Source organism: Felis catus, chromosome A2 (genome assembly GCF_018350175.1).
Source record: "Felis catus isolate Fca126 chromosome A2, F.catus_Fca126_mat1.0, whole genome shotgun sequence".
Classification (NCBI taxonomy): Eukaryota; Metazoa; Chordata; class Mammalia; order Carnivora; family Felidae; genus Felis; species Felis catus.
This window is the reverse complement of record NC_058369.1, coordinates 138,983,558-139,006,086: the sequence shown is the minus strand read 5'-3', so window position 1 is coordinate 139,006,086 and position 22,529 is coordinate 138,983,558. Positions and strand designations below refer to the sequence as shown.

Below are 22,529 nucleotides of genomic sequence, written 5' to 3'. Positions count from 1 at the left end.
TCATTCCAAAAGGAAACCTCACATCCACTAAACAGTTATCCCCATTCCCCCTTCCCTTGAGCCCCTGGCAACCACTGGCCTGCTCTCTGCCCCTGTGGATTTACCTCTTCTGAATATTTCATACAAATGGAGTCATACGCGATGTGATCTCTTCTGTCTGGCTTCTTTCACTTAGCATCATGTCTTAGAGGTTCGTCCATACATACATAGTATGTGTCAGTACTTCATTCAGTTTATGGTGGAATGATACTCCATGCATGGTTACATTCCACATTTTGTGTAGTCGTTCATCCATTGATGGTCCCTGGTCAGTTCTTGTGCCCTAGTGAGAAAAAGTTCCGTGGACAGCTATAGCAGCCAGCCAGTTCCTGCACTGATTTTCATCAGGTTTACAGGACCTCAGGCAGTTTTGTGCCATCAGGTGTGCTACCGATACCATCCGTTATCTGCAGTCAAGTGATCATTAAATGTGTTTTTTGAAGGACCTGTGATCAACAAAGATGAATTTCTTAAGTGGTCTGGGAAATTTTACCACTAGAAGCTACTTACTACCTGTTCTTTGCAAATAGCTGCTAACCCTCATTGAGCTTTTGTGGTAGAAATGGTGCACCATCCAGGGTAGACCCAGCTGTTCTTCACGTGGAAAGTTTGAACCACAGAATTCTGTCTGCTCTGGTTCACTTAAATTCTGCAGATGCTTTAAAGACAGTGTAGGTGGAGAAGGTATGTGGGGTAATGCTTAAAACATTCAATCAGAATAGGAACTTGTAACTTCTCATCTGATACAATGCAAAATAGTTGCAGATGAAGATAGTTACACTGTATGTAAATGTGTGCTTTTCTGTAATCTTTTTCATTGTTGCAACTTGTGAACCTGACACTTCTTTACCCTGCATATGTTCAACTTCTTACAGTTAAAATGTATTTTGTTTTGTTTTTGCCATTGTTCTCAATGATACCTATTTCTATCTATCTTTCTTTTCCTGGATGGTATAGTGAGGGATTAAGGTGGTTTACACTACAGCTGTTTAATCCACAGCTGTAGAACTCTGACGGAGTTGGGAGAACTAAATGTCATTTTCTTTTCTGTTTTTGGCATGTTGCTGGTGCTCTCAGTGGCAGAAATCTGATCACCATTTCATTTCTTCCACCGGATTAGAGGTTTTTAAGCAGAATTCTGCTCTGGTAGGTGAGGAAAAACTGCAAGAACACATTCAGGGAATTTTGAATCTAATACTGTTGTAATCATTGCAAACAGGATTTCTTTCCTGTGTTCCTCAGCACATTGTGTCCAGATTTATTCACTGCCCGCCTCTCCCTCCTCACCCCCACGGGAGACCTGGCCCAGAGTCAGGTTGATTTCCATTCACTGTTAAGAAAGAATGAAATTCTTGTTCTGTGAGCTTTACCTTTGGGCTTTTTTTGGCCTAGATTTGCCCTGCTCCCCATCCCCAACCTTGTCTGTGTGTTCAGATTGCTGTACTGTAGATCCCAAGTTCTCAGACGAGAGAGAGTGAGAACCACCTGGGGAGCTCCTTAAACTTGCAAGAGCTTTAATCTTTCTAGGGTTTCTGGGCTCAGGAATTTGCATTAAAAAAAACCCACCTATAATCATGGTGTCCATACAGGGGCTTACATTGTAGTTAGGGCTTCAAAGAACCGGATAATGCTGTTTCATTGAATCTAAGATGTTTATAAGGTGCACCATTATTTTGTGTACTACTGTGGGAGAAAAATAGGGTTGTAAACCTCACCCCAATTTAAGACCTGTTGAAATGAGAGAAGTAGTGTGCACCTTAGAATCAATAAAAACATCTTAGGATCAGAGGAACCACAGGCCCCTTTTAAGGTAAGTGATTATCGTGAGTTATAGAAGCTGTATGATAAATGAATTATAATGAATCATTCTTCAGACCTTTTACTGTGTAAAATATTTGTTTATGGTAGAATTTAACGTAAGGTCCTTACCTGACATTTATTTGTAATGAATGTTATCCTGATGACTTGTTTTCAGATGTAAGGGAGCTGGATAGATGGGTGTAATGCACTCCAGTTTGGCCCCCTATCATTTTCATCCTAACCAGCCATTGATGTGTTGATAGTTCAGAAGTCTCATTTCTAATGTCTACAAAGTCATTAGTGATTTCCATTTTGTAACTACAGTTCACTGAGATGATAATGTCACATTGACATCACATGTGGCATGGTCATTTGATTTTTGTCTTTTTTTTTTTTTTAATAACCCTTTTTTCTATTAGAGTGTCCTTAGCCCTCAGTGCCAGGAGTTGATAGGCACAGACACCAGCCACCTATTGTCTTATCTTGGATAGTTCTAGGAGGGAGTGGCAATACTATCAGGTTAAACAGCAATCTGTGTCTGAGTAAACCTGAACTCTGTCTGCCAACTCATGAAGTGTCGTGGCATATTGGGGACTGTATGATAGGATGCCTGTGGGTTAGAACAAATCTTTGTCCACTGACGAGAATTCAGCGAAGAGCAGCCCCACCTGGCTATGGTACTTCCTTCAGTGGTATCCTCTTAGAACATGAAACATTTTTGCCAGGAAAACCTTGTTTAGTCCTGTTAGATTTGGGAGGGGAAGCAGAACACGTGTCCATTTAGTCTTTACTCACCTGAAGTATTTACAGAAACCTCGGTTAAAAAGCTTGTTGATCAACTGAACTATTTCCGAAACCTGATACCTCACCTGTCTGAAGAGGAAGAAGTGGTAGATGTCTAGCTGATTCACATTGGTTGGAGGAGTTGTGCTGTGGAACCCTTAATGTTGAGGTGAATGCTGTTGCAACACTTTTGTCTTCAGGATGTAGTGTGTGTGGTTTGTCTAGTTTGGTTACCTCCCCCTCCGTTGAGTCTTTGGGGTGAAGTCGGTGTAGGCGGGGCCCTTGTGTGATTTTACAGGACATCTTCCCTTTTCTACGTGGAGAGGCAGGTTGATATGATAGTTCTACTTTTTCATGTTTCATCCTTAGAAGAAAGGAGTTTTTATCCAGCTGCTGTGGATCAGAGAGAAGTTTTCCAAAGCATGGCTCTCTCCATTCCCTGCCTGGAGAACCAAATAAAAACAAGGTGTAGGTATTTTTGGCAGACCGGGGTCAGGGAGAACAAGATTCACCCCGGAACAGTCCCAGGATGCTTCATATTAAGCGTTGGTTAACATTCTAGAGGGGAGCTAAAAGCACTTTCTGGCTCATGTGTGCGTTTTCATAGGATGCTTTTAATTCTGTTTCTGTTTCTTAGCCGTAATTAGATACAAATCCTCTTTTGAATGTAATTTCACTATGATGCTGCATTAGAAAGTAAGCCATTTGACGGTAGTTCACATAACTTAAAAAAATCTAGGCATAGATTGTGTATATTCCTCTCTTCCCAAGGTTTTCAACAGAAAATTAAAGTTCTGAAAGACTCATTGGTTCTGTTGAGCCATTATTTAAAAGTTTTTAAATAAGTTTTTTGGTCTGTTGCATTGTACTCTCATGTTTCTAAAAGCCCCTTTGCAGAAGAAGTAGAGACATTTATGTTTTCCTCGGGCATCATTCTTTTAAATGAATGCCTCTTCTAGGATTGAGAATCAGAGTGGCCTACTAGCACTAAAATATTTTCTGAAGTTGTATTTGGATTCTGTTCTATCAGGCGTTTAGTATTAATAACACCAAATCCTATTGAATTCACGCTATTTGTAACACGGTGAGAATAGCTGAGACATCATAATTAGTTTTCAGATGTTCAGACTTTTTTCACACGAGTGCAGCATTTCACCCCTCTTCCTTTTGTTATTTCACGAATGTCTCCAGCGTGGCAAGGACGAGTATGCGGTGGCACGCGTGTGAGCCGGGGCCCTCGACAGCCTGCAGCTGCTGTAGTCATAGGTGCTCTGTTTTGTTTTGGTTAAAGTAAAGGTTTTGGAAAGCTTAATATTTGCGATTTTAATAGTTGATCAAACATCAGGTGCACAGTAAACCCCACCCCTTATGTCTATCACAAAAGTAATCATCACTTTTAATTGCCTGTGTAAAGAAAATAGTGTTCGTTTCTCCTCACCGACATAATTTTACAGTTAATGAAATGGGTTGTGATAAGACTGACTTTTATCCAGTTTCTTTATACCTGCTGGGACCGCTTTGGAAGACGTTCCAAAGTCTAGATTACACCTGTCTTTGCTATGGATGGGCTGCTTCATCTACAGGAACGGAAGGATTTGTTTTCCTTCCTTTGAAGAGAATCCCTGGTTTCTCATGGAGTATATGCTTCTTCCCATGGAGCGCAGCTGATTATGAAAGCGTGTGATTAGCATGTACAGAACACAGGATTTAGGGTTGTTTGATCTGTCCTGCTTCTGCAGTAGCACTTTCAAGAGGACCAGTAGAAGCCTTGTGCGAGTTGCATATTCAGCAAACAACTGCAAGAAAGGTTGGGATATTAGAGCATGGTCTGTTTTAAAAGTTGTTTTTAATTTAAATTTTATTTTTTATTCCTCTCTCTCGGTTGTCAAATGATGACCCATGGGTCCGTGTGGCCCACAAACCAAGATAGGTTTTTCCATTTTTAAGTGATTGGAAAAAAAAAAACGGAAGAAAAATAATACTTGGTAACATGAAAAGTTGATGAAATTTAAATTTCGGTGTTCCTAAATAAAGTTTTATTATAACACAACTGGGCTCATTTGTTTACGTATTGTCTATGGCTGCTTTCCAGCTGCAACTGCAGAGCACAGTGGTTGCCATGGAGACCGTGTATATGGTCCACAAAGCCTAAAATATTTACCATCTGGCCCTTTTACAGAAGCAAGTTTGCCAACATTTTCTCTGTTTTGTTCACATGAATGCAGGTATTTTTTTCCGCAAATAGTGTTTTTAATACCATACTTCTGATTATAAGCCACATCAGAATAACTCACCCTCATGACTTTGAGGTACGGCGTCCTTTTGTTTCCAGTGTTACCTCATTTCCCTCTTTTCTTTAACTGCCGTAGGACTGAAATTTTCATCTACATTCTGATCTTGAGGGAGCCTGTTGTTAGTCTGGGTTCTCCAGAGAATCAGAACTGATAGGAGAGAAGATATCTGTCTAGGATGAATAGAAAATCATAAGGAATTGGCCCATGGGGTTGTGGAGGCTGAGAAGTCCCAGGCAAGCGGGAGAGCCAGTGGTGTAAGTTTCAGTCCAGGTTTTTTTTTTAATTTTTTTTTTTTTTTTTTTTTAGCGTTTATTTATTTTTGAGAGACAGAGCATGAGCATGGGAGGGGCAGAGGGAGAGGGAGACACAGAATCTGAAGAGGCTCCAGGCTCTGAACTGTCAGCACAGAGCCCAACGCGGGGCTTGAACTCATGAACTGCGAGATCACGACCTGAGCCGAAGTCGGTCGCTCAACTGACTAAGCCACCCAGGCGCCCCAGTCCAGATTTAAAGACCGATGTTCCAGATGGAAGACTAGACAGAGGGAGTGAGTTCTCCCTTACTCAGACTTTTTGGTTCTATTCAGGCCTCCAGTTGAATGTGGCCCGTTGGTACTGAGGAGAGTAAACTGCTTTATGCAGACGTTAAGCTCATCCAGAAGCACCCTCAGACACTCCCATAATAATGTTTAACCAAATATCTGGGTATCCCATGGCCCAGTCAAGTTGACACATATAATTAGCCATTACAGGGCCTACATGTGCTTAAAAATACCTGCTTGCACTGACTTTTTTTCCCTCTCAGTCCTCTTGAAAAGCCCCGGTTTGCATGAACATTACAGTCATCTGAACTTCACTCGGTTGATTCATTTGGAGTTGCCATTTGGCTAGCACCGAGTTAAAGTTGGATCGAATTGAGTGATGGTTTCTTTATATTTGTGGAGTAGGATTTATAGTATTTTCTCTTGGCTTAGTTGATTGTTGTTAATATTGAATACATCAGTGGGTGTTTTTGTGTGCTTCATTTTCTTCTATCCTTTCTGTCTTGGAGAGGTGTTCTAATACGTATTCGTAATCATTTTGGCAAAGTGTCACATCTCTGGAGTGGCTGGTTGGCGGCAGAGATTAGCAGTTCCTAGAGCACTTTGCAAAGGCCACACCGATCGGCATGGAATTGTGTCAGCGACTTGCTTGTATTAGAGTATGTCAGAGAGCTGCTGAGGTGAGAGGAAGTGTATGTGTTTGTATCTGCTTCTTCCTTACCCTTTGTGTGACCTGACACATATCCCTTGACCTCATCTATAATGCCATTGAAATACCCATGACTGGAGGGCTGTTAGGATGATTACATCAAATAAGAATGTGTACATAAAGTACTACTCAAACCGTTATTACCTAGTATATTTTTTTTAAATTTTTTTTTCAACATTTATTTATTTTTGGGACAGAGAGAGACAGAGCATGAATGGGGGAGGGGCAGAGAGAGAGGGAGACACAGAATCGGAAACCGGCTCCAGGTTCTGAGCCATCAGCCCAGAGCCTGACGCAGGGCTTGAACTCACGGACCGCGAGATCGTTACCTGGCTGAAGTTGGGCGCTTAACTGACTGCGCCACCCAGGCGTCCCTACCTAGTATATTTTAACTGGCAAGACCTTCCCCTCCTGGTGAATAATTGTTAATATGTCTTATTTTGTTGCTACAGAATGCTGGTCTTGTCATTGACCTGCTGTGGCTCAAGTCTGCTTCTCAAGGAGAGCGTGAAAGTTATCACTTGACCTGTGTTTTTATCTGTTGTACTGAAGTTGATTGATTCTAGGATGAGGCCTGCTGATTCAGGCCCGATTTTAATAAAACTTCACCAAATTAGACCAAAGTAGGTAGTCGGGTTAAAGGAAATGTCTAAATTACAAGACACTCAACGAAATTGAGTATGTCAGACTGAGATCCTAATTTGGGCTCTCTTCTTCAGTGTGGGTCACATGCTTCATTAACGTTTCATTGCCCAGGGGCATCTTGGTGGGCATCTGTGTGGGGTAGACTCTAGAGGATTGTGCACTTTCACACGGCAGCAACTGGGTGGGTTTGAGCCTTTATCTGAAACACTGAAACTTGTTGTTTTGACTTATACTACACTTTGGGGGGCCAATGTACTCTCAGACTTTGTTTTCTTTTTTATTCTATCCTAAAAGTACTCTCTACCACCAGTATTCTAATTTGGGTAAATAGCTCTAGTTTCCATATCTCTACCTTTTTGATGAATGTGTAAAACAAAAAAAATAAATTATTTCACCTGTGGATTCTGGATTAAAGAGCTGTGAATTTCTAGCAGAGGACTTTTTACCCTTTTACCATTGTGTTCATCTCGGAAGCTGTTTTACCTACTTAATTTCCGAGGTTCAATGCCTGAGGTTTATGCCAGGTTTATTCCATTATGTTTCTGCTTTTTTCTCCCTAAGATGATTATATGTAGTGATTTTCTTTGTTTTTATATGTCATCCTAAGAAGACAAGTTAGGAATGCTTTGGAATTAGCACATTGTAAACAAGTTCCCTGATTTGCTCTCAAATATATTCAGTACTTTTTCCTTATGCTGATCTACATTCTTGCATCATTAATTTGCTTCTTAAGCAAACTAATTAAAAATGTGTTATAGCTGAGGTTTTACAAGATTTTAATTTAAGAGATTTTATGACATGTTTGTTTTCTCAGAAATTTAATGGAAAACATGAATTCTACTAGACAATTATAGTTGCTTATATTGTGGTCTTATTAGTATCAACTTAGAAGCAGGCTTGCTGGGCAGTGCAGATAGGTGGCAGATACGTGAGGCAGTGACTGTGCTTGGACAGGTGTGGCCTCCTCAGCAGATAATGGAAATGGTGAAAAAGAACAGCAAAGTGTCTGCCCAACTGATCGTCCAACTTCCAAAGAAATTTTCCTACACCACATTCAGATAAGAGTGAAGGTACTTTGGAATATTACTGGGAGGAAAGGTATGGGTGTGTTGTGAACGTAGTGTTCCATTTTACTAGAAGTCAACAAAGGATTTAAAACCAGTCGGAGATTTCATTTGAAAACACAAGGATTTTTTTTTTTTTTCTGCTTTTATGGGATGGCTTATGGGTACATTACGATCTTTTATTTCCTTTTAGTATTTTTCTAGCCTGTGGATAAGTAGTTAGCTTAAATAGATTGATAACATTGGCTTTTTGTATTACGTGCAATGTGTTCAGATAACTAACAAGGAAAAGAAATCAATGGTGCTTAATTCACTATTGGTTTAAAAGTTGATACTTTCTTCAGAGTAAATTGGGCAGAAGAAAGGGAGCTCGCACAAGAGCAGCGGTCCTTGGATACGCGCCCCTCAACCCCCAACCCAGCCTGTTTCTTACTAAATATGAAAAAAACGGGCATCTCATTTCCTTTCTGTGTCCTTCAGGGGCGTGCTACTATTTTTATTTGAAATATTAGGTGAATTACTGCATCAGACATCAGCATTGAAACATCAGTATCAAAATACAATGTAAAATAAATGGATCAGTTATCAATGTGACTCATTCATCAAAATTTTCTTTTGAATTCCTTTCTTGTACAATAGATTGAGTAGACCGTGGTAGCTGTCTCGTTAAACTTGAGCATAAATTTCCTATCAAACTCATTTACTTTTTCTTTGTAAGATTTCATCCATCTTGAGTTATTTCGTAGGAGGGAAGCATACATACCCGTACAAAGATTTTTTCCAGTATCTATTTCTTGTTGTTCTTAGAATAGTATCAAAGAGTAGTTTCTTTATTTGACGTGTAACATATACTATGAATAACGGTAATTACTGGAATATTTAAAATTGTAATTCTGTACTTATGAATATATTCTTTTACAAACTTGAAAACATGAAGAGGAAAGTGATCCTGTTATTAACATAAGCCTTTGCTCTAAGTGCTTGTCACAGGGACACCTGAATTCTGTCATCCTAAACATGAAACAGCATCACACACTGGACCGAGCCTTAGAGCAGGGCCAGCAGACCTGCCTCTTGGCTCCATTTCTGCAAATAGTTTGTTCCATGACCTGACAAGCACTTTGGTTAGGTCATTCACTAGTAAGAAATAGGCTGGGGTGGCAGGGGGTGGGGGGAAGCATCCAAGGACCAATGCTTTTGTGCGAGTTCCCTTTCGGGGTTGGGGGGGGACATCCAAGGATCAGTGCTCTGTGCAAGGTCCCTTTCGGGGTGGGGGGACATCCAAGGACCAATGCTCTTGTGCGAGCTCCTTTTGGGGTGGAGGGGCAGCATCCAAGGACCAGTGCTCTTGTGCGAGTTCCCTTTCGGGGTGGGGGGGTGGCATCCAAGGACCAGTGCTCTTGTGTGAGGTCCCTTTTGGGGTCAGGGGAGGGAGCATCCAAGGACCAGTGCTCTTGTGCGAGTTCCCTTTTAGGGTTGGGGGGAAGGAACATCCAAGGACCAATGCCCTGTGCGAGGTCCCTTTCGGGGTGGGGGGGACATCCAAGGACCAATGCTCTTGTGCGAGTTCCCTTTCCGGGTGGGGGGGCAGCATCCAAGGACCGATGCTCTTGTGAGAGTTCCCTTTTGGGGTGGGGGGGAGGGAGCATCCAAGGGCCAATGCTCTGTGTAAGCTCCCTTTTGGAAGTGGGGGGGGGGATCGTCCAAGGACCACCACTCTTGTGTGAGCTCTCTTTCTTCTGTCTACTCTGAAGAAAATATCAACTAATTATGAATTGAGCATTATTGATTTCTTTCCTTGTTAGTTACCAGAACACCTGGCACATAATATGAAAAGCCAGTATTACCAGTCTGTTTAACTACTTATTCACAGACTAGGAAAATACCCACAAACTGGAAGTTTGGAACTCCGTATGAAAAGTTCCTTATAAATGCAGAATCACTGAGAATAATAAGGGGCATTATCTTCTGTTCCCATGCTTGATGGCAGGATTTCTCACATCTGTTCACCAAAATTAGGAGAGCAAGGGACAGAAGAGTACAAAGCACAGGCCCTCCTTTCAGGGGCTTTTATGTTCCAGTGAAAGGAGCCAGGCCTGGTGATAAGAGGTTTTTCATTCAGTGTCCATGTTGGTAGAATACTTCGAAATGTCATGACGTTTATCTAATTAGTTTATTATATAGTATACTTCAAGTCAGACTCAATCTAGACAGGAATGCTCCTTCTAGACCTAATGATGTTTGCCTTCTCTTTTGATTTTAGGAGGTTATTTAATGAGAAGTGCCATAGACTGAAAAACGAAACATGAGGGTAGCAGGTAAGATATTTAATTCAATAGAAATAATTTTACTTTTTGTGTAACTTACTTATTTAAGTGGCTTGAGAGAGTACGTTGTCTTTTTATGTAGTGCGTGAAAAGCTGGAGTGTAACAAACTCAATCACTGCTTTGCCTTTTTTACTTTTTTATGTAGTTGGTAAATCACAAATTGGATGAACTTGTTGAAATTATTTATGCTAGGTTTTTAAACTTATGGCTTTAATGTTTATGTTCTTATACATTAAGCTTATTTGCCTAATGCTATATATAAAATGCCCATATGAAGAACAATTTTGACAAGCTAGGGAGACTGATTTTTATTTTTGCGAAGTTCTAACTTCTTGAGAAAAATGCATTGTGAAGTTCAAAAGCTTGAATCTTTGCTATATAGGTACTTCAGATGGAAACTAGTGTATGTGAACCATTCAGTAAAATGTAGTTTTGCTTAAGTGGCTGTTTGCTAGTTCGAGTTCAGTCTGCATAGTTGAGGTTCTGTGTAAGAACATCTGTTCTTAGGCAGCATATGGAGGAAACTGAAAAACACTGCTTGACGTTCATAGTATTAAGGTAGCTGTCTTTAAATGTTATGAAAAGATGCATAAATACCTGGAGAGGCTGATAACTGCTTCCTGCCTTAATAGTGAAAATAAGTGTGTTCTCCTACCCCTACCCCTCCTTCAGCACGGCCAAGGGTCTAGAAGAAGTGCACACTCTGTACATAGAAATTTTTACTACTTGTTCTTCCAACATAGAAGATAATTTGTAGTTTCTCAAAATCGAGATAGTCTTCCTCTAATTATCATCTTCTCACCAGCAAACTGTATTTTCCTACGGGGGCATCTCTTAGAAGTGCCTCAGTCATGGTGGGTGAACAAATGCATCTTTGTGCTTCAAGCATCATTCTGTACAATAAGGTGCAGGTGATGAAACATGATTATTAAAAAACATAACAGGGTTGTGCTCAAATGCCTTTGTAGAACTTTGAAAATCTGGACCCTTTGATCATGAACTTACAAAATATCCTTTTTTGAGTAGCTATTCAACAAGTGAAGGAAAATATTGCTAGAAACGAAGAGCTTGTTTATGGTTTAAAAATCATATTACAATGTCTTTTTTTTTAATGATCTTTGAATACAACAGGACTATTGATGATCATGTATCCTTGACTTTAAAAGTACATTAATTAAACATAATGATTGAAATAATCAAAGCAAGTTTCTGTTCCTCACATAATTCTACATTCATTCTAGTTGAAATTAAATTTTCATTGAGTTCATTTCTCTGATTCTAACAATTAATATCAAGGTTAATTGGTAAGTAATTATTCATTGAGAACTTATTTTATGGTTGGCACTGTGCCTAGTATAGGTCTTGAAGTGTTTGCTTTTAATGAAGAAGGAAGATTAATTTAATTTATTGCCTTTAGAGTGATTAATCTCTTCTAGTTTGAAAAAAGTTGATTGCTTTGAAATATTCTTATAGCCTTTATTCTTACAGTGAGGCAACAGTGTCTAAAGTTTATGCTTTTTGTTTTGTGAAGAATAGGGACACCTCAGATTAGTGCAGTCCGTGGCTAGAAGGAAGAGAGAATCTCTTGGGAAGTCAAGAATGGGGACTGTGGGGTGATATGGTCAGGCCCTTTATGTCCAGAATTGGCTGGTGACCCAACTCTGGAGAGGACTCCTCTGTCACAGAAGTTCTAGAACTCTACCATTATGGGGTCTCTGCCAGTCTTCACCTGCCTGCTCTCTGGGACCATCTGCTTGTTCTATTATGAGTTCATTTCGCCACGTCTGACTTTTCTCTGTCTTAGAGGTTTTCTTTCCTCCTAGTTCCTCTGGGTCCAGTATCAGTGAATAGGCCTTGGTTGAAGACTCATTTCTGCCACTGACTAGTTAGTTACGTGACCTTAGGCAAGTGATCTAAAATTTTTCAGCTTTGATATCTTATCTGTAAAATGAAAATAATTACCTGGAAAAGCTATGCAAATGTGATTATACTTGTAAAGCATTTAGCTGTATGGTAGGCAGTCAGTGAATGGAGTATGTGTGTGTATTGTATACGTATGTGTATATACATACGTATGTGTATATATGATGTATATAGCTTATTTAGTGTAGGCTCAGGTCTAACTTGGTACTGAATTTAGTCTAGAACTTTCATATGTTATAACCTTGATATTTTATTCATTTTAATATTTTGATCTTAAACAGTGAAGGTTTCGTATATCTGCTGTAAGTGGCAGGGAGAGGTTATCTCTGGTTGCACATGCCCGTGATTGCTAGAAAATGAGTGGTTGAGATTGTCATGTGATATAGAATCTTCAAGCCCTTGGTCTTAAGTGATCAAGAAGGAATGTGTCACCTCTTACCATTCATCTATGTAGCAAACACTTGTTGAGAGTATGACTACGTCCAGGAATTTTGCTAGATCCTGTGGGGGCAAGAGTTCAAAGCCTATTGGAATTTTGCTGTCTTATGCACTAAACGTGTAGGCAATTTGTGGTTGCTCTTGAAAACAGGAAGTAATTTTCAGAGGAGAGAAGGTCGGATGCAGGAGGTGAGGGAACTGATTAGGTTAGCTGTGAGGCTTCCTCCTGCCATCTCATTTCTGTATTGTAGAGTGTTTCTAAATAGAAAAGAGTGGCTCTGTGAAACCAGCACTTCTCAGCATCACTGGCCTTTTCCGAGCATCAGTGGTTCATCCTCGTCCCTCCCCTTTACGGGTACAGTCCTGGTTCTTTAGGAAATTAGAATGAACATAGGTCTTTTTGACTCTTCCTTTCCCACGAAGTTGAGTTTTGGTAGTTTTTTAAGGAGAATGTGGTAATCTGGTGTTAGAATGGAGTACTATCCAGAGCCCTGGGCTGTGTCAGGATTCCTGGATTCCAGGCCTCGTGCTGTTGCTGAGTTATTTGTAATCTTGGGAGTTGCCGCACCTCTGGGCTTTTGTCTCCTTAAGGATAGAGAGATGCCTGCTGACCAATCCACCTCCTTTAGATCAATAGAAATTAAACTTTGGGTAAAAGAGGGGAATGGAGATTGTGTAGGCAAATACTAATATTCTTCTCCAACAACCTAATGAGATGGTCTTGAAAGCCTAGGGGAAAGAAGAAGATGTTTCTTTCCTGTCATTTTCCATTTCCTTTCCTGTCTTGCAGTGTTTTTTTTCTTTCCTAGATTTGCTTAGCTATGGAGAAAAAGACAAATCCTCAATTCCTATGAAACAGTTAGCTAATACCTGGCAGTGCTAACTATTTGTGAGACACCCAGAAATAAAGTTAGAAAGGTATGAAAGGGTACGAGTGTGCCTTCACAGAGCTTATCATGGAACCACGTTACAAAGCGTGTGTCATAGCTGCCAAATTAAGTCCTCTAGGACTGGAGAAGGCCTGTCTTAAACTGGTATTCAGTTTGAGGAGGAACACTCTTGTTTGCCATGTCAGGAGCACTTGTGTTGCTCTAAGAGATATGTTGGTGATAGGACAGTAAACTGGTACATTTCGCTAGAGAGTTCCTTGCTTAGTGAGCATCCTGCTAGTTGCCTTGGATCTCCATAAGGTCTGGTGTTTTTGTATTATCCCTGTATAGTATTGCCCTTTATATGTGAACAGGATTAGGAATGTGTCGTCCAACATGCTTGGTGATGGTGTTCCATTAGCCGTGATACTTTTTGGTACTTTCATATAGTCAGCCAGCACTTGGGAGCAGATTTTTTTTTTTTTTTTTTTGCAGGAGAAAACTAGGCAGATGACTCAAGCAGTCCTATGTCTGGGTTGCTAGCCAATCTGATAATTCTTTGAACAGAAAAATCCCTTATCTCAGTGGATTGCTTATACAGTTTTTCTTGTAACTCAAGTAAAATTAAGATCCAATACATAAACTTTATTAGTTTAAGAAATTTCTTTATAAACTTAAATTTTTCATGAAATGCACTAGTTAAAGTTCTCTGGGCTCATAAGCTCATGCTGAATTATTTCTCCCCTTTATCTAGGTGCTGCAAAGTTGGTGGTAGCCGTGGCAGTATTTTTACTGACATTTTATGTTATTTCTCAAGTATTTGAAATAAAAATGGATGCAAGTTTAGGAAATCTATTTGGTAAGTTCCATTTTTTCCCCTTTCTTAAATTTTATTTTCGATTGGTTGTCTGTAAATTGTTACCAGTTATCAATATTGAGTCTAGTCTGTCTAGAAAAGAAGATATAATTATATCAACAAGTGTGATCCCTTAGAATATCTAAAATACACAGTGGAAAGCCTTAAAATTAATCCAATATAAAATATGAATCTTCTCATTATTCTGAATATATTAATGGGGTCTGTTTCATTCATGTCTAGGACATTAATCATGGCATTCTGAGTGAACATTCTAGAAGCTATCACACAGTATTTGAATTAGCTGATAGAGAACTTGGAACCAAATCGAGCCCTCAGATGGCAAGTGGAGTCATGACAATGCATTGTAAATAGCAGCCATTGACATCCATCTTGTATTCCTACCCTTATTTAATTCCTTCTGCATTATTTTTCTCTTTACCTATTTATTTAATGCTATGTTGCAAACACACCGTTGTAAGCCACCTTAACTCAGTGTTTAACAAAATTCTTAAGTCAATAAAATAAGTTAACTGTTGAAATGTTACAGTAAGCTCTGGATGAAGCATTGTTTAAAGTATTAAAAAATTAGGTGTGGGGGCACCTGGGTGGCTCAGTCAGTTAAGCATCCGACTTCGACACAGGTCATGATGTCACCGTTCCTGAGTTCGAGCCCTGTGTCAGGCTCTGTCCTGACAGCTCAGAGCCTGGAACCTGTTGCAGATTCTGTTTCTCCCTCTCTGTCTCTGCCCCTCCTCCACTCATGCTCTGTCTCTCTCTCAAAAGTAAACATGAAAAAAAAATTAAAGGGACACCTGGGTGGCTCAATCAGGCATCCGACTTCAGCTCAGGTCACGAACTTGTGGTTTGTGAGTTCAAGCCCTGCATCGGGCTCTGTGCTGACAGCTCAGAGCCTGGAGCCTGTCTTCGGATTCTGTGTCTCCCTCTCTCTCTGCCCCTCTCCTACTCACACTATGTCTCTCTCTATCAAAAATAAATAAACATTTTTAAAAAAAATTACAAAAATTATGTGTGAAAAGTGAGACTGTGAAACCCAGAAATAGTATTTTCACCCATTCGGCAGAAATCAGATGAAATAACTTTGAGATCTCTGGAATAATGAGTTTTGCTTTCCATAAATTAATATTTGAAAGGGATCCCAATACCTCATTTACTCCCTCTCACATCTAGTTTCAAGACTCCCTTAAACCGGTGGTTCTCCAGTTTTAATGTCAAAAGAACCTCCAGGGAGTCTTGGTATGCAGATTCAGAGTCAGTGTCTGGGATGGGCCCTCTCAGGGCTGCATTTCTCACAGGCTCCCAGGTGATGCTGAGGTTGGTACCCAGACACCATATACTGAGTAGTGAGGCTTTAGACAATTCTGATGTGTAATCATCAGTTTCTGTATAAACGTTTTCAGGTGACTTTTCTTCCAATAACTACTTAAAAGTACTTCTTGTATTGCACTGAATTCTGTCTTGTAAACTCCCAAGTAGTTTCAATCCACTGATCTAAGATCTGCTGGAGTTCTCTCCTACACTAATGATCTCTCAAAGAGATAATTGTAGTCATACTCCTTCAGGCCATCTTTTTAAAAATCTTCATCTTCTCGGGGCACCTGGGTGGCTCAGTCGGTTGGGCGTCCGACGTCAGCTCAGGTCATGATCTTGCAGTCCGTGAGTTCGAGCCCCGCATTGGGCTCTGTGCTGACAGCTCAGAGCCTGGAGCCTGTTTCAGATTCTGTGTCTCCCTCTCTGTCTCTCTGATCTTCCCCCATTCATGCTCTGTCTCTCTCTCTGTCTCAAAAATGAATAAATGTTAAAAAAAAATAAAAAGAAAATAAAATCTTCATCTTCTCCAGTTTTGGAGTTTCCCTCCCCCCCTTCAACATTCCTCTCAGTATATTGGCTATTTTCCTCTGGAACCATCTATTTTTCAGCACCTGTTTTAACATGAAGCATCCAGGATCCAGCATGGAGTAGTCATTACAGAGTACAGTGACATTTGACTTTACTTCTGTTCTGTCTACTTCTGTTACTACTAAGAGGCCAGGCTGGTGTCCTTTGGGAGCACAGCTGGTTGTAGTTGAATAAGGGGCAGAAAAACACTGAAGGCCTTGAGGACTCATTCAGTGTTGCTTGGGAAACAGTGTGTAACCAGTTCACATAAGAAAGGTTGATGGTAAGGGAAGAAGGTTATGGGATGGTAGCTTGAGGCAGAAGCAAGTTAAGTGTTTTGTTTTGTTTTGTTTTGTTTTGTGTGAAGGAATGTAGAGTCTCACTTGTCTCTAGGCTTTGGGGAAAGATTCAGGGAACTACAAATCAGTGGGATGAGAGTGAACAAGCAAGAAAAGGAGGATCCTTGAGAGAAGCAAGGCAGTGGGACCATTGGTACATGTGAAAAACTACTTTGGGGAAAGGCCCGCTGTTTTCAGAGGGAAGAGCCTTGGGTGAAGCCTAGCGCTTGCCCTGGTTTGGGTCTTCGTCTCTAGTCTGGACTGTCTATTCAAACGTCACAGGGATGTCCCATGTCTATTTCTCATCCCAGGTATCTGCCCGTTTCATCGCTGCCGGAGCAGTTCCGGCATTCGTGAACCTTTTCTGGCACTCATGAAGGTTAATAACACTCATGAACCTTTAGTGCTTCTGACTATGAGAGAGTAAAATCTAAGGCCCACTCAAACCCCCACCCTGCCTCTGCTCTTCTCACCTTCTCGTTTCCCGCCCCCCCCCCCCCCCCAGCCATGTCTCACTCTTGCTTGTGCCAGTCTGCACAGGATCTACAGACAACATACCTTGTCCTTCCATATCCCCACCTTGCTCATGCTGGTTCCTCACAGAGCACGTTTTTCTTATCCCCTCCTTCGTCTGTTAATCCTTCTCATTTCTCGAAACTGCATAAATGCCCCTTCTTGAGAGAAATTATAGTTGAACCTCCCTCTTTTCCTATTAGAATGTATTGCTTCTTTTTGTGAACTGTGTGTTCTAATGCATAGTACTTGTATCTCAATTTGGCACTGATGTTGTTCTGCCTTACATCAGAGAATTTATTCTATTTTTCATGTATCTGTCTCCCCTTACTAGAGAATGAATCTTGAGGGCAATAGTATCTTGGTGCTTCACCCAGCATCTAGCACTGGGTCGTACGTGTAGACCGTCCACGCTGATTGAATGGAGAATGAATGTAGGTGACCAAGGATTAGTACTCTGACATGGAGAGGAAGAGTGGGATTCATTCAAAGCTATATTAGTTGAAAAGCCACCAGTAGTCACCTATGAACAAATGCTGAGCTACTTTAACTAGGATAGTTGTCTCTTCATTTTCATTTTGATTTTTCCTAATGTTGGGAACTGCAAGGTTTTATTGTGTGTGTTTTAGCTATTTGACTTACTCATTCTTAGGGAAGATGGCTTATTTTGTTGTGACTGAAGTTGTACACTGTATCCACAAAACCTTATTGGATTCCAGTTTATTGAGTTGGTGAAAATTTAATTTGTTTGTTGTATTTTAATTCTCATTTCAGAATAATTGAGTAAAGATGGAGATATGGTTGTCTTTTGCCATTTGCTTAGCATCTAACTCCATTCACCGAAGGGTAACAAGTTTAACCCAACATTAGAATTATTTCTATAATCAGTATATTGGGGGGGGGGGGTCTCATGACATGAACTGTACTTCTTTTGGTGGTGAATTTTTTCATTTTTTTCTACTGTTGATATAATAGCTTGATAGTGTCTATAAATTTAGTTTCAGGTTGGATATATAGTACTGTTTTAGAAAAATAAAATGATCTTATTTCTAGAAAGGAAGAATGAAAAATTTTGCTCAGAATTATAGTTGAAATTACTAAAATTCGTTGTGATTTTTTTTGAAAACAAGTTTTTGTACAAAACTTATTGAGATAATTGTAGATTTGCATGTATTTGTGAGAAATAATATGGAGGGATCCTGCATACCCTTTACACGGTTTCTCATATTGGTAACATCTTACAGAACTACCCCTAGTGTCACAACCAGGATAGCAACATGGATACAATCTGTGAGTTTTAGTTATGATTGCGTTTTCACACAGTGGTTCATTGTCAGGGTGGATACTTAACAACTAGTAAATATACTGAACACAGACCAGATTATTGCACACGTTGCTGCCGTCAGTACTTACTGTTCTATTGAGTTGATTAATTTTTACCCTTTCAGACTCAAACCACTGAAATAGTATATACATAAATTACTTGACGTTCTTAAAAACTTAAGTGCAAAATAGTTCTGATTCCTGTAGTTTGACTTGTTGAAAGACGTTCATTGATTGAAACCAGATTAGAAACAGAACTTCCAAATGGATCCATTTTCTCAGCTCATCTGGTGAGAGTAGATAATAATGATTAAACCATTAACCTTTTTCTTGAAGAAGGTAATTCTAATTGATACGTTACTTATTTCGTAGATATTGCAGACCTTTGTTTTTCAGTTATTTTAAATGATTTTTGAAAAAAATTGTTCAGTGATTACGTAAGCCATAAAAATAGCTGGTAATGTGAAAATTAAGCTCAGCTGATGTAAAAGATTTAGCAGTCAGCTTATTTAACTGTCCAAAGATATGTCTTATCTAAACCATACAAAAGTCCATTTATCTTGATGCAATTAAATCTTGAGTAATTCGTGATAATTTTTCCACCATAAAAATAAAATGATTCCTGGCTGTTTATTTTCTTAACATGAAAAATTAACCCCCCCCCCCAAAAAAGAAACCAAATCAAAAAGATTTACTATTGTTCCTTAAAGTGAAAAGTTGTGTATAGTGAAAGAAATGAAGAATTAAAGCTATCAAGGTAGTTTGATGATTACAAGTTACAGGAAAGGAGGGCTTTTCATTGGTACGCTGCGCCCATACTGCAAGTGGAAAACATTCTGTTTTATTTGTGAAAATTTACCTGTTTGACCTCCAGGTGTTAAATTCTCAGGATTGCAGACCTAGTAGAGGGCTTTGGGTTTTGATAAATATTAGACAAAAATTAGCTTTCATCTGGTCTGGAGAGAAAAGTCTTTCACGAGACTTTTTTGTTTGTTTTAAAGTTTATTTTTTGAGGGGCGCCTGGGTGGCTCAGTCAGTTGCGCGTCCGACTTTGGCTCAGGTCATGATCTCACAGCTCGTGGGTTCGAGCCCGCGTCGGGCTCTGCGCTGACAGCTCAGAGCCTGGAGCCTGCTTCAGATTCTGTGTCTCCCTCTCTCTCTGCCCCTAACCCACTTGCATTCTGTCTCTGCCTCTCTCAAAAATAAACAAACATTAAAAAAATTTTTTTTAAGTTTATTTTTTGAGAGAGAGTGAGAGCGAGCAGGGTAAGGGCAGAGAGAGAGGGAGACCCAGGATCCGAAGTGCCTCCGCCTTGGCAACAGAGAGCCCCATGCAGGGCTTGAACTCATGAACCTGAGCTGAAGTCGAATACTTAACGGACTGAGCCCCTGTTTGTTTTTAAACCTTTAGCGACTTTTCTCCTTACTCTTAAAGTAAATGGAGTGATATTATGCATTTAAAAGCCTGATGATTAAAGAACTGGTTGTCTCAAAATCCTATCCCAGTAACGTTTTTTCAATTGAATAACCTTTACTTTTTTTTTTTTTTTTTTTTTTAATCTCTTAAATTCTACAAGCAAACTAGTTTGACCATTTTACTGGCTCATCCCTGGCTTTCCCTCTGCCTTTCTTTCCTCAGCCACACTCTTCTTTCTCTGAGTATCAGTTGATTACTGATGTCTCTGAAATTTTCTCATCACCCTTTTGACTTTAAATCCTCTCTCTGGGTGGCCTCATCATTTGTTAACTTTCCAGTTTGTATCTTCATCCCAGATCTCATTTAGAGCTGGCTTTTAGACTTTCTCACTTGGATCTTCTCCAAGAATCTAAAATTTGCAAGTCCAGCACAGAACTCATCATCCATCCCCTACCCCTAGCTCCTCACTAGATGATGAGCATCTACCTGAGTGTGGAGATGGTGTTTTTGTTCACTGGTTCATATGAACGAATAAATGAAAGCTTCTAAAGCCAAATGTCCAAGAGGTAAACTTGATTCCTCCTTTTCCACCATTCCTGCATCTGTTCCATTGCCAAGTCCCATCAGTGTTGCTTCCTTAGTTGTTCTGAACTGGTCTACTTGTTTCAAACCCAGTCATTACCTTTGTAGTGACTACAGAGGTGCCCTTTTTAACCTGGATTCCTTTAGCAATGTCCCTGTTCTTGTGGACACTTTGTCTCAAATCTTGAACCCTCTTCAGTCAGAAGGTTTGTTCTTAAAGCTCCCTGTTCTGACTTCCTGATCTGAGCAGGACGAGCAGTTTTTTATACATGTGATCAGAAGACCTCAGACATTTCCCATTTTGCAATGCAATATGAGTTTGGGTGCTAGAGTGAGATATGACTTTGAAAACTAGCTCTGCCAATTATTAATTATGTCTTGGAACAAATCAGTAAACTTCTGGGTTCCCAGTTTCTCTTTTTGAAACAGAGATGATGATTAAGTCAGTAATGCATGCAAAAGTACTTGGTGGATAGATTGCCCAGCATATGTGAATGAGCTATGTTATATCACCCCTGTTCTGATCCCCGAGTTTTCCCTGTATCTTGTTACCATAAGTTAGGTATACCAGAATTCCTGATTGAACAGTGTTCTTCTGTAAATATCTTAACACCTGAGTCTGCAAATATGTGTTTATTCAGGACAGAAGTGAAATTGAGAATGTCTAGTGTTCATGCTGCTAATCACTGGTTGTTAATCATTGTCTCAGCTTTCCTTTCCTTATTTACACAAGTGAGAGCATTGGACCAGATGATCTCTAGAATGATGTTTCCCTTACTTTTATGACATAATGAAGGAAATTGAAAGAATGAGCTCAGTAGTCCCAGTACTCCAATATACTAACTGGTCATTTGTTTTTGTTAAGTCTTTGTCCTTATCCGTGAATATTTTTCGTACTTACAGACAAGGTTTGCTTTCTGCTTTATTTCATGCGTTAGACTTTCCCCACGTTACTCCACTGGCTTTGTGACTTCAGGGGCATATAATATTCTCAGTGTTTTATAGAGTTAGTGAGCCTTCACTTACTTGGTCATTTTTCTCTTTTTAAACATTTGCATATTATTTTTCAGCTTTAACTTTCTGTTCTCCACTTTGAGTTCTGGACTTACAGGAAATTCTCAATCATCTAAAATAATACAGAACTAAAAACCAAGTGACTATTTATAGTCAAACAGCTGGCAAATATTTATGACACTGCATGCTTATTAGCCAAATCAGGAAATGGCTGCCCACAATACTGTTGATGATTTAAACTGTATCCCCTAGGCTGGGATGAGATGCTAGTGCTTTTAAAAAGCTCTTAGTGTAGGTGGCTAGATTGCGATCTACTTCATTAAAGTTAAGATTTGATCACAAGATTCTGGCTTCCTTGAGCCAATAAATTATAACAGTCTTGGTAACTGACCTTAATTTTTTTAAAATATGCCCAGTACACTTCTATTTTAGAGAAATTGAGTTCCTCACCACCACCACCCATCTTATGTTCTTCCACCCCCCAGATCTCCTAGCCTACCCACCAAGACCATTTCATGTATATTCTCCAGCATTTCATATGCGTGTGTACACAGCACCTTATAGCAGCAGCCACTTAAAAAAGTTTTTTTTCACGTTTTTTTGTTTTTGACAGACAGAGGGAGACAGAGCATGAGCAGGGGAGGGGTAGAGAGAGAGCGAGATACAGAATCCAAAGCAGGCTTCAGGCTCTGAGCTGTCAGCACAGAGCCCAACATGGGGATTGAACCCATGAACTGTGAGATCCTGACCTGAGCCGAAGTCTGACGCTTAACCGACTGAGCCACCCAGGTGCCCCTAGGCAGCAGCCACTTTTAAACACTGTAATAGTTGACAAGTATATACTTAAAGTCATTTAAGGAGAAGTTTGAAATAGTGTATGGTATCAGGTATATGTGAAATCTAAAAAGGACAGACTCAGAGAAACAGATTAAAATAGTGGTTACCAGGGGTTGGGAAGGAGGTAAGGGGAGACATTGCTCAAAGGGTCTGAACTCCCAGTTATAAGATTTAAAAGTTTGGGAATCTAATATAGCGAGGTGATCACAGCTAATACTAACTAGTATGTGATACTACTCTATACTTGAATGTTGATTAGAGAGTAAATCTTAAATGTTCTCACCACAAAAAAGAAATGGTTACTATGTGATGGGATG

The 22,529-nt window shown here is 39.9% G+C and overlaps 1 protein-coding gene across 2 annotated transcripts in view; it reads left to right on the top strand.

The window, feature by feature from the left end:
* FAM3C (FAM3 metabolism regulating signaling molecule C) overlaps nt 1-22,529 on the top strand; it is a 63,164-nt gene that overhangs the window by 9,498 nt on the left and 31,137 nt on the right. For both annotated transcript variants that reach the window (XM_003982983.6, XM_023250519.2), the window contains exons 2-3: nt 10,139-10,193; nt 14,188-14,292. In XM_003982983.6, coding sequence (XP_003983032.1) covers nt 10,181-10,193; nt 14,188-14,292 — 118 coding nt within the window. In that variant the 5' untranslated portion in view covers nt 10,139-10,180. The remainder of the gene's footprint in view (nt 1-10,138; nt 10,194-14,187; nt 14,293-22,529) is intronic.